The sequence below is a fragment of the Myotis lucifugus genome, unplaced genomic scaffold, assembly GCF_000147115.1.
Source record: "Myotis lucifugus unplaced genomic scaffold, Myoluc2.0 scaffold_49, whole genome shotgun sequence".
Lineage (NCBI taxonomy): Eukaryota > Metazoa > Chordata > Mammalia > Chiroptera > Vespertilionidae > Myotis > Myotis lucifugus.
In genome coordinates, this window is record NW_005871097.1 from 4,279,838 (window position 1) to 4,292,640 (window position 12,803).

Here is a 12,803-nt window from a genome sequence, read left to right on the forward strand (position 1 = left end):
GGGGATTACACTGATTATAAGAACGAGTTTCCAGGAGCCTTACAGCAAAAGTTTTTAACTCCTGCCACAAAGAATCATAGGCACCAACAAGGTTTGTATTTTGTAGTTTCTTCCCCTCCAGCTCCCGGGACTGCATACAAAAGAAAAAGGAAAGAAGAAAGAATTGAGAAGTAGAGAAGGCCCAGAGTAGTCCAAATGACACAGCTATGCTACTGACCTTCTGCTCTGGGAGTGGCTGTGAATCTTTCCCGGGAAGATCAACAATGCAGGTCTGAGTGAGACCCAGATACAGGCCCCTCGGTTTCTGCAACTGCAACACCCCCAGCACCCGAATTCTTTGGGACAGCTGTTCTACTTTTAAATGGACAGAACTCTAAGGGGGTGTAGTTGTCCAGTGACACTCAGGAGTGGAGAAGCAGGGTTAGAGAAGGAAGGGGCGATTCCCTGCCTCCTCCCCACCATTCTTCAGAGAATTCCCGCCGGGACTGTGGCCATCCTCCCGAGGTCAACAGCTGTCCCGGCTCCCGGACGCATCGCAGAGTGTGGCTGTGTATGTGAGAGGGTCCCTGTCCTCTCTATTAGGCCACGTCCCCTTGCTGCACTTGCTACCGGGATGAGGTTCATGCGGGCGGCCATCTTGGCCACGCCCCCCCACGTCTCGACACGCCCCTCACGCCTGCGCGTCATTCGCTTACGTATTTCCAATTGGGCCCCCGACGCCCAACAATGCCTTAAGCCACGCCCCGGCCACGCCCTCCTAAGGGCACCTGGGCTTTGCTCAGAGCCTCTTCCACGGTGGAGCGCCTGCGCGCTAACGTGGCCCCGCCCCTTCCCTCTGCCTGGGTTCAAACCTCCTCCTAGGACGGTCTTCGCGACGCCTCTGAGGGCAGCAAAGCTACGCCCTACGGACTGGGCGCGCCCTCAGGTTCAGGGTACGTCCTTGCGTACACTACTCCGTGGCCCCTCCTCTCTATTGGTGTTCACCCTCCTTCTGCTGACTCCACGTCTGTCCCTTGTGCCCTGTCCCTGCTTTTAACTCTAGTCATTCCTGTGCCTGAGTTTACCCCCCCCCCGCCCCCGCAGTCTCTGGGCTAGGCCAAGGCCCCGCCCCTACCCACAGGGCCGGCGCCTGCGCTCCTTACGCCCGGTTCCAGGCTCTGCCCCTGTGGTCCGGGTCGCATTTCTTCCCTCCTGCATTCCACGCCCCTCTGTCTTGACCAATTCCGACGTTCGGTCCCTGATACGTGGCAAGATCCGTTGGCCAGGCTCATCCCGCTCTTGCGCATTTTCCTACATTCGGTCTTGGCCTCTCCCTGGGTTCCCAGGCCACCTGCTGTTGGTTCCTTCCAGACCAACTCACGCCTCCCGCTCTCCCTCCTTTGGTCCTGAGAAGCCATGGAGGAGTGGGCGGGGCCCATGAGTTTCCAGAGAAAACCTCCCAGGTCTCAGAGCTAGAAGTCAGAGGCATTTATATAAGGGAACAGGCCTGGGGATCCTAGATCCTCGTCTAGTAATTGACTTTTCTTCATATTTTTCCCAGCTCCAAACACCACAACTATGAGCAGAATCCGGATCGGAAACATAACTGGGAACCTACTGGAACTGTGTTCCTACCAGCCCCTCGGCTGACCTTTAGTGCTAAGCAGCTGCACGGAGTAAGCATGCGCCTCTACTTCCTGATGTAGCCTTAAGATGATTTTTCCTAGGCACCCTGTGTGTAGGGCCTGTGGAGACAATACCACACTTAAACCTCTGCCTACGGCCCCCTACTCTGAGATTATCTTCTTTACTCCCTCCAGTTACAATTCTGGGTCCACAAAAAAAAAGTGAAGCGGTTATTACCAGCTTTGTTGTTTTTTTCCTGCCCCGAAATCTCTGAATGGGCACTCCTGGGGGCAGGGCACTTTCCATTAACCATTCAGGTATTCATTAGTTTAAATTGCATTTATGAAGTACTGAGTTCCAGTGACAAATAAGAAAACCACAAGAAGCTTACAGACTGAAGTCCCCCCCCCCCCACTTGAATTTGACTGGAACAAGATTTGATGAGAAAGTTAAGGAAGGTGTAGTATGGGGATTGTTTACTAGGTGGAAAAGGACTTGGCAAATGCTGGTCTTTTTTTAAATTGAAATATAATTGACATATAACATACTAGTTTCAAGTGTACAACATAATGATTCAATATTAGTGTATATGTTGAAATGATCACAATAAGTGTAGTTTACATACATCTCACTACTCAGTTACAGATTCTTTTTCTTGTGATGAGAACTTTAAGATTTACTCTCTTAGCAACTTTCAAGTCTATAATACAGTATTATTAACTGTAGTTGCCGTGCTGTATGTTACATCCCATTACTTATTTATTATTCAACTGGAAATTTGTACCTTTTTACTCCCTTCACCCATTTCACCCCCCATTCCCACCCCTCATTCCACCTCTGGCAACCACCAGTCTCTTCTCCATATCTGAGTTTGGTTTGTTGCTTTTGTTAGTTTTTTTAATATTCCACATATAAGTGAGATTGTATGGTATTTGTCTTTCTGTCTGACTTATTTCACTTAGCATAATGCCCTTCAGGTCCATGTTTGTTTGTTTTTTGAGAAACATAGTTTTTCTTGACTTTTAGTCTCCAAGGAAATCCTGATTCTTCATCATGACACTGAGAACTAAATAGGAAACAAAGGACGATAAAGAGTTTTATATAGATACTCTCAATGTAAATTATGGACACAATCACAAAGCACAGTGGATTAGATCAATTCTATGACACTCCCAAGCTTCCTTTTCATTTGAGATCACAGGCTTTATTCAGGGCAGCATTTAGGTCACCACTCCCCATTACGGCAAGTTTCAACTCACTTGTCAACTGCTTGTGGAAGTTTTGTGACTAAGTCTATGTTCAGAGGGAAAAAGTTCTCTAATAAAATAACAAAGTCTGTGGTGGGTGCAGGATGGATGAGTGGTTGCAACAACCTATCTGGCATTTCAGATTTGTACTAATAGAGGTCTAGCATGCATGTCTTTTAGGCAGTCCTCAAAGACAACATTTTTTACTATAGGCTTTTGATGACTTTCACACAATAGCAGGATCAAGGTCATTATTGCTGGCCAAACTTAAGGGCAGAAATGTTGATATACTGATTAATTCATATGCTTTGTATATCAGCCAAAACAAGGTTAGTTTAAGATTCTTTTATGAAAAGGAGAACCTCTAACCAAAAAGACACATGGCCCAATAGCCCCTCCACCTCTTTATAGAGGTTGGCAAAGGAAGTACCTATAGGCTAGGCTAAATGTGACAGGGTGACTGTCAGAAGATTAAGGATGGAAAATGCTACTCTATAGAGCATGGCTGCAATAATTTTAGCCTAGAAAAAAAAAATCATGACTTACCTAACTGAGAATACTCTTTTTGTATAACAACCCAACAATATTGGAAACAGTAAAACATCTAGGAATAAATGTCAGTAAAGTCTTGCTTTTACTACACAGAACCCATTTTAATGTATTGGTCTTCATGTACAAGATGAGGCACGAAGACAAGCACATAGGCATTCTGTTTAAGAAAGTGTCCTTTAGCCCTAACCGGTTTGGCTCTGGATAGAGTGTCAGCCTGTGGACTAAAGGGTCCCAGGTTGGATCCCCGTCAAGGGCATGTACCTTGGTTGTGGGCACATCCCCAGTAGGGAGTATAAAGGAGGCAGCTGAATTGCTGTTTCTCTCTCATGGTTGTTTCTAACTCTCTATCCCTCTCCCTTCCTCTCTGTAAAAATCAATAAAATATATATTTTTAAAAAATGTCCTTTAAATTCCTACCTTAGGAATATTAAGTTGGCAGGATTACACTCACTCAGTTGGTCTGAATTAATCTTTATTTCCACACAGTAGTGATTAACTTTCTCTGAACTAGAAAAATGTTACCCTGTGAAAAAAAGGGACAAAGTTCATAATGGTTATGGCTTTTTATTAACCCTCAAAATTTGATGAACCTTCAGATTTTTTTCTCATCTTAAAAAGGGCATATCATATGGGAGTGGAAACAAAAATATTCCAAAGCCTAGGATTTCTTGTTTATCAATGATAATGAAGTTGTTATTTTCTGGCCAAAAATGTAAAAACAAATTGCAGTGTACCTCATAGGTACTTCATTTTCACAGTCTCGAGCTACTTAGAATGTCAGTTTATAATTCATATAAGTCAATTCAGTTTTATTAAATTATCAAATATTCAAGGGGCATGAGAAATGTAGAATTGAACCAAATATATCCCCTGCCCTCCAGAAACTTAAAGTTTGTAGGATACGAAAGTAAACCATGTTAGCAATAAATGCATGTATGGCTGTGAACAAAATGCTGTAAGAACGCAGGAAGAGAGAATAGAAAGTTAGTAGTTTGGACAAGTTTACAACAAATAAAAATCGATAACAAAAACTAAAGAAAGTTTTCTCAAAGGAGATGATACTGAGATAGGCCTGTAAAAATGGCTAATATGTTTAAAGGTACAAAATGAAAAAGGGAAAGCTCCCAGTATTGAAGTTAAGGAACTAGTGTGAAAAGAACACACAGAAAGAACAGAGGTAGGATATAGTCCACTTGCAGGGACTAGCTGGCAGAATGGCTTAGAGGAGCATGGAGCAGCAGCATTAATGTGGATATGTCCTAAAAGCCCAACTTAGCTTCAGATCTTAACAGGTTCAAGAGTTTGGATTCTCTGACATAGGCAAAGGGGTGCTAATGAAGATTTCATGTGGAAATGACTTCATTGTAAATGACAAGGAGAAGGACAGAAACATTCAGTGATAGTGTGTTTTAGATGTCCTTATTAATCACTAGAGGCCTGGTGCACGAAATTTGTGCACAGGTAGGGTCCCTAAGCCTGGCTGGCGATCAGGGCTGATCTGTGGGGCAACCGGCAGGGTGATTGAGGGGTCCCTGCTGGCACCTGCCTTGGCTGGCCAGGTGCCCCCCTACTCCCCACTGCCACCACCAGTCAGGGCCTTCAAGCCAGGGGCAGCTCCTCGTTGAGGGTCTGCCCCCTGGTGGTCAGTGTGTGTCATAGCGACCAGTCGTTCCGCTGGTCATTCCGCTGGTCATTCTACTGTTTGGTCAATTTGCATATTAGGCTTTTATTATATAGAATGGGCTGTTGGACTGGGTGCAGCAACCAGGCAATTGTTCTTTCTTATTAGCCATCTTAATAAAAAGATAAATGAGTTTATTTTAATAATAATTTCAGAATGTGGAACAAATGATGTTAAAATCTCATAGTATGCTTGATTTTACACAATTTAGTTTCCTTTTATCTCCTGTTCTTCCTTTTGTCAGTTATTTCCAACTCAAATACAAGGAGCAGAAAGGTACTATATAAAGGCCTAAAAGATGTTTCTAAAGTTTGTAGGATGTTTGGCAGCATCCCTGTCCTCTAACCAACAGATACCAGTAGTGACAACCAAAAATGTCCTGAGTTGCCAAAATGTCTTCTGTAAGAAAAAAAAATCCACCACCCCCACCTCCATCGACAACCACTGAGGTAAAATAGTATTTTTCACAATAAACAAACTACTTTATCTTCCCATGTACCTTAACACTGAAAATTTAAAGAGAAAAGTAATTTTTACCTCCTAATTATACTGAAAATATTAGACTAATTACTATAAACATCTTGATACTGTTTTTATAGCATATCAATGTCATTTCAGTTTAAATGATGAAGAGTCACATTTATTAAAAATTCTACAACTTTTAGAAAATGAATGAGTAGAGCCAATAGTTTTTAAAGGTACAAAATGTTCAGCTATTAAAAGTTTGATTTCTTTTAATGTGTCACAGCTGGATACATTTCTCAAAACCCAATAAAATGTGCAGAGTAAAGTTATATTTGAAATGGTTTCACAGTTTACTAGTTTTAGGTGTTATGGTTTTATGAACACCTGTATGTGGTAATGAAACAATAATTGGGGTTAAGTTTTAAAAGCAACATTGGTTCTTCCTACCTCTTGTTTCATTGAAGGTAAATGGAGCATATATATCCCCACATGCTTTTAAAGCTGTGATGATCTTAAAAAGGCATCTCACATGAATGAAAAGAACAACCCACATGTTTTCACGTGATCTCATATTTAATTTACCCTCCTGAGCAGATCAATAGTTATGTGCTGAGAACCTGCTTTTCAATACTGTTGTGGAGTATGCAAAAACATGGAAAAATCAATTTCTTTTTCCTGTCTCAAGAGACTCGCTGTGTTTCCTACTGCTCATGGCAACAATAATCTCAACCTTTTATTTATGTTCTCTAAGCTTGGGACATTGAAAGTCAATAGTAAGGCCTGGGATGGGGAGCAGGGGTGGGGTGGGAGAGGTCAATGGGGGAAAAGGGGACATATGTAATACTTTCAACAATAAAGATTTGATTTTTTAAGAAGGAAGTCAGTAGTAACATATTCAGAATGATTGAAACTGCTTTACTTGTCATCATTACCATGGCTACTAATAAGGTATTAGGCTCCAATATGTGGAATTGCTGAAATGAGCATTGTATGAAGCAAGTTTGATATGAATTCTCAGGAGGTTTAATACTTAAAATTGTACATGAAAATAAAGAGTAGATACAAGATTTTGAAAAGTATAAGAAAGTAAAGACAGTATATTAAGAGGCAAGAACAATAGTATCTAGTTCTGTGTTCCACCTATTTTATTGAGCTATCAAGTTCTTTATTAAATCATTTTTAGCATGTTTGAAGTGATCCCTACCTTTTAAGAATCTTCATATTTTAAGTCAATGTCTTACTTTATAGTTTCTCTTTCTATTCACCTGACGGGACCCATGAAAGTTGATATTTAAAAAAAATTTATATGTTCTTATTGATTTTTAGAGGGAGAAGGGAGACAAATAGAGATAGAAACATTGATCAGCTGCCTCGTGAACGCGAACGCCCCCTATTGGGAATTGAGTCCGCAACCCAGGCATGTGCCCTGACCAGGAATTGAACCAATGAAACTCTTAATTCATGGGTCGATGTTCAACCACTTAACCACACAAGCTGGGCAAAAGTTGATATTTTTAATCATTTCATTTTGGGCTGCTGTTTCTTTTGCAATTGTCAAATACTTTTCTAAGAAAATACTGGAATATAGAAAAATTAAAACGTAATTATAGACTTTTTTGAAAAGAAGGATGAGATCACTGTGCATCTATACTTCTTATGTCATGTGCCAGAAGAATACTCCAAGGAAAATTAATAGCCACAGATATTTTCATTATTAACTGAGAAAGATTAAAAAGAAATAAGCCTATTAACCAGCTCAAGAGTTATAAAAAGAACAAGAAAGCCAGTATAATGACAACAGGGGTAAGGACTTAATGAATGTAAATAAGATTGATGAATCACAAAGCAGAAAGAAAAGAATTGAAAATTAAATTCAAGATCTTATTCTTTGATTAAACAACAACAAAACTAGATAAACCTCTGGCAAGATAATGGGAAAATGAGAAAAAAATACACACCAGAAAATATAAAGGGAATATAAGCAATGAATGTAGATTTTTTTATGGCAAAGATATATAAAGTCCATGAGAATACTGGAAAATCTTAATAAAATGAATGGAAGTTGTCAATAGCCAAAATGGACTCAGAAAGAAATATGAAACCTATAATAAATGGCAATACAAGAAATGAAACTTTTGAAATAACACTTTCTCCATAATAGATATGGTCCACATTCTTCAACTCTGAATTTTGTATTTTTTCTGCATTTTAAGTATTTGTAAACATAGACAATGTTAGAAATCTTTCTATAACATTTCAAGATGGCAATATAAAAGCAGGAAAAAATAAACTTTAAGAATCAGCACTTGAGCCCAGCTGGTGTGGCACAGTGGTTGGGCATCAACCCATGAACCAGGTCACCATTCGATTCCCTGTCAGGGCACATGCCAGTTGTGGGCTTGATCCCTAATGGGGGCATCCAGGATGCAGCCTATCAATGATTCTCTCTCATCATTAATGTTTTTATCTCTCCCTTTCTCTCCCTCTCTGAAATCAATGAAAACATATATTTTTTTAAAAAATTAGCTACATGATATTCTATGAAAATAAGTTAAAAAACCCAGGAAAAAAGCAGTAATTGAGTCTAGAAGCATGTTAAAAATCATCAAAATGAGTATTCAATGTAAGGAATTTATTAATATAATGCACCAAATGGTAAAAACTCTAGGATCATATTAAGAGATGCTGAAAAGACAGTTGATAAAATTCAACATTAATTATTGATAAAAGAAAATAGTAAACTGGAAATAAAGGAGACTTTTATCTTATAACACATCAAATTTAATGTGACTCACCAGATGCTGTGGAAGACCAGTAATCCCATTAAAGTGAGGAAGATGACAAGGTTCATGTTATTCCCATTACATCATCCTGTTCTGATAGTGCTGCTACAATGAGACAAAACGACAGCAACATCATGCAAGAAGATCCAAGGTTAAGGAAAGTATGTATCAACTATTAAAATATATTAATATTGGTCATCCGTGCTAGTTCATCATGGGTGTTTTGTACTTTTCTATGTTTTCTGTACAGAATTTGTGTTGCAAATTTTTTCTGTTGTTTTTAAAATGAGACAACAAACATTGAGAAATCATAACTTAAAAGGGAAAATATTTTCTCTCTTCAAATGAATGGCTTAGACTACAATTCAGCATTTTCCTGTCTTCAACTCTAGTCACGTAGATGATTAAGTAAAAGCAAAAGAGAGGTATTTGGTACTTTTATGACATTTCAGGCTAAAGGAAAGCTGAATTGGATTTCTGTCTCTAACATGGCTTTGTTCCTTGATGCCAGTTATCAGCTTTCTTACAATCTCTATTGACTTTTCCTTCCCATGATGACTTTATCTTGTCTAACATTTGCCAAGATAACTTGATCTAGTCTGACCTTGTTTGCAAGGGTTAGTTATGTGAGCTTTTCCTTCTAGGAAATTTTCATTTTAGTGAAATGAAAATTCACTAAATAGTGACACTTCTGGAATGGCTGGGCTAACTTTTGGCTGCCTCTCCCTCTAGTCTAACTTCGCCTGACTCTGAGCCCTGGCAACCAAAGTGGAGGAAAGGCAAAAAGCTTCCTCAGGTGGAGTTAGCAAACACAAATGGGTCAGATGATAACATACCACCCTAATTAGGAGGGGGAAATGGTGTGACTCTCAAAGTGTTGAAGAAGTGTCATTGTTTGCATTTTCTCATTGTTGCTTTAAAAATCCAAACTTTCTATTTAACATCCGGGTCACCCAACCTAATTTTCCCACTCATGGTTTTCAAGCCACAAGGTCGAGTTTGGGGAGCAAATGCATGAAGAGGCAGCATGGAAGAGAGGACAGCCCTGACATGGACCCTCTGTGGGGCTTCTACTGGCCTCTACAGAGTGCCCCCCAGGGAAGGAGTCTTGTCCATTCTTTATCTTACTCAGAGCATCTCTGAGGTTTTGCTGCAGTTTCAGCTTTTACACCATGATGACCTGAGATGCAGTGTGGTTCAGTGTGGTGGAGAGAGGGTTCAAGTGACACCTATTCACTCCTCCCATTGCCACCAATGCCTTGAACACAAGCCTTGATTTCCTCACTGTAAGGTAATTAGAACAACTGCACCAGTGAGGTGCTCTTTGGAGGATTAAAGAAAGAACCCAGCAGACCTAGTTTGTGGTGGGCAGCTCTTAATAACTGCTCTATGGCATCATTGACCAATGTGCCCACCAGCCACATGTGGCTACTTAATTTAATCAAGAATTCCTTTCACAGCAGCACCAGCCCCATTTCAAGTGCTCAACAGTCACCCATGTCTACTGGCTACCACTTTGTGTGGTGCAGCTAAGAGCATTTCCATCATCACAGGGTGTTCCATTGGACAGCACTGCTCTCTGTCATCAGCTGTGATTTTGCACAGCTCCCACACCTTCAGGCTGACCAAAATCATTCCCTTTGATTTGGAAGCTGGGCCAGGATGTTTGCCTGCTGAAGTGTGAGTCAGGTAAGGCCCTTCTTGCAAGGCTTTTGTTTCCAGAGATAGAAAGGAGTGATCTTAGCTTTCCAAATTAAGATAGCTTATCTGTCAGCCAGATAGATACTTTAGTCCTGAAAAGATGGGAAGTTCATACCTGGAAAAAACCTCCAGAGAGGACTCAATTCTTTCCATCCTGTGCTTAATCAGACAACAAAGGGAGTGTGTGTGTGGGGGAAATTCTGACTTTGAGTCAGCAGAGGAAACATTCTTTCAAGCTAGAGTTTGCAAAGCACAACTAACCTGTTTTCCAAACAGGTTTTTGTAAATAACTGACAGGAGATGGGGTTGTTTTATCAAAGTATTAACCTAAGTGATGGGGATTAATCATTAAACCTTCTAGCTGGTGGTTTGCTTGTTTCTCTGCTATTCTAATCCAGGTCACAGAATGGCTAAAGCAGCTTTAAGTGGAGGGTGGATTATTTTTCCCTTGGTTTGTCTTGTGTTTTCCTCTCTGAAAGAATGTGGTGGCTGCTCTTTTTTCTGGTAACTGCTATTCGTGCCGAACTCTGTCAACCAGGTATGTAGCCCTGAAACTTAAAAATAGATGAATAGTTTTTAATGTTTGATAAGTCTTTGATTGAAAGACCTCTTTATTTTTCAAAATCTATAGATATGTTGTGGCTTGAAAGTTTAAACCACCTAAGGTGATTACAGTTAAACTTCAGGAATTTGGGGAGCAGTTTATTTGCAGTTCTGTGTTCTGTTGATTTCATTTGCATTAGATATTAGGATTTGTTAGGCTCAGTTTGGGCAGATTTTATCATACACTGCTCTTTTTTCTTTCTGGCAGATGCAGAAAATGCTTTTAAAGTGAGACTTAGTATCAGAACAGCTCTGGGAGATAAAGCAGTAAGTGGAGAACCTGCGTGTTCATTTTAAATTTTGTTTGCTAATAACATTGTTCTTTCTCTAATAATGAGCCTCTTTACCTGGTTATTTTAAAGTTGCATAGATTGCTTCTAAAGACCTCAAATCCAGTATCTTCTTAAAAATGAAAATATTATAGTAAAATAGAAATTGTTAATAAAATGATTTTGCCTAAAATACTTTATCTACAGTTTATGCTAGAAAATATGTGAAGGTTTGTATTATACAAAACAATTTTGCACTGTTGAACATTTCAACCCAGCATAGTGCAGCAAAGGGGCCTGAATCTGGCAGTTAGGTCTTGGTTGGGTTCTGTGCTTCACTATTGTGGTCATTTGAATTTTGTTAGCCTCAGTTTTGTAGACATTGAAAAGAGGTCATATTTCATCCGAATAAGAGTTTTCATAGCACAAAATTTTCACATTCTAACATGAAGTTTCTTAATTCTTCCTAAGTATCAAAATAATAACATGAAATGTATAGTTATAAAATTGAAATTTAATACTCATGGTGCTCATGTAGTTATAGGAACAGTAAAGAGTATCGAATTAATAAGGTGGTATTTTGTAACTTTTGTTTCAGTTTTCCAGTATGGTCTGTGAAAATTTCCCCCAATAGAAGGTGATATTAAGATGCTTAGACTATAAACAGTAGAGAACCGCTAAAGAAACTTAGAGGTATTCTGTTAGAGGCTATGTTTTATTTTATTCACTCAATGAGTAATCATTATTGAGAACCTAGTTTACTTTCTAGCTGGGCCCCTTCTAGAGCAATTTGCTCACATCAGCTCATTTAGCTGTCACAATAACCCTTTGAGGAATGTAGTACAGGTATTCCTATTCTCATCAAATGGATGAGTGGTGCAAAGAAAGTAAGTGACCTGCTCAAGATCTCAAGTCAGCAGGTGGTAAAGGTAAGATGGAACCCAGACAAGTCTGGCTGCAGGATTCACTCTCTCTCCTAGTGCTGTATACTGTTTATCCCAGGATCCTCGGTTCTAGGATGCAGAGCAGCTAAAACTAGGCTTGTCCCTATCCTTGTGGAATTATAGTAGTCAGAGAATTGGTTGGCCATTAAATAGTCAGTGAACCAAATGCAAATGTGCATTCTGGACGAATATTACAGGAAGGAGAAGTACAAGTGGGTTTTGGCCTCAGTACCTGGCATTTGCTGTGAGTTCTGAAGCATGAGTAGAAGTGAGCAAGGGATAACAGAAAAAAGGGCAGAGGAAACAGCATGTGCAAAGGATTCTTCACGAAGGAACTTGGTGACAGTGAGGGGTAGAAGGAAGATTGAGTTTTCTGGAACTGGAGCAGTGAGGAGGAGCATGACACATGATGAGCTTAGAGAGAAAGGAGGGGTCAGGCCAAAGAATATGTGGACTGTGTTAGGGAGTTTTGATATTACCTTTAATGTCATGATAGAATTTGTGTTTGGAAGACAGTTTAACAACAGTGTAGAAGACAGATTGGAGGGTGCTAGAGTAGAAAGGTGGCACCAATTAGGAGGTGATTGGCATAGCGTAGGTGAGAGGTGATGTTCATTTGTGACACACACACACACACACACACACACTTCTTTCTGTGTGTGTGTGTGTGTGTGTGTGTGTGTGTGTGTAGAGAGAGAGAGAGAGAGAGTAGTGAAGGGATTCGAGAGCCACTGGGATGGTATGACAAGGAAGGGACAAGGATGAGTCAAGGATGGAGCTTTTGTTTCTAATTATGCAACTGGATGGGTGATGTCCTATTTATGAGTTAGGCAACCAGGTAAAGACAATAACAGACTTTAATTTTGAACTTGTTGTGTTTGAGCTATTATTGATAAATAGGCAAGGACAGAGCTGGCTTGAGATATATATTCCTGAGTCATTTGTTCTAAGAT

At 40.0% G+C, this 12,803-nt stretch overlaps 2 protein-coding genes across 13 annotated transcripts in view; one reads left to right on the top strand and one right to left on the bottom strand.

Annotated features, from left to right (window-relative positions):
• Positions 1 to 1,188, bottom strand: part of CA5B (carbonic anhydrase 5B) — a 78,627-nt gene extending 77,439 nt beyond the window's left edge. For 9 of the 12 annotated variants that reach the window (XM_006088576.3, XM_014455718.2, XM_023753706.1 and 6 more), the window contains exon 1: positions 218 to 642. The gene's annotated coding sequence lies outside the window, so the exon portion shown is untranslated. Of the gene's footprint in view, positions 1 to 217; positions 643 to 1,142 lie in introns of those variants that run through there. The other 3 variants (XM_023753714.1, XM_023753704.1, XM_014455714.2) reach the window with 3 other exon arrangements.
• Positions 834 to 12,803, top strand: part of CLTRN (collectrin, amino acid transport regulator) — a 37,443-nt gene continuing 25,473 nt past the window's right edge. The window contains exons 1-5 of the mRNA XM_023753742.1: positions 834 to 932; positions 1,541 to 1,655; positions 8,349 to 8,494; positions 10,433 to 10,572; positions 10,846 to 10,904. Of these exons, the coding sequence (XP_023609510.1) occupies positions 10,515 to 10,572; positions 10,846 to 10,904 (117 nt within the window). The 5' untranslated portion in view covers positions 834 to 932; positions 1,541 to 1,655; positions 8,349 to 8,494; positions 10,433 to 10,514. The remainder of the gene's footprint in view (positions 933 to 1,540; positions 1,656 to 8,348; positions 8,495 to 10,432; positions 10,573 to 10,845; positions 10,905 to 12,803) is intronic.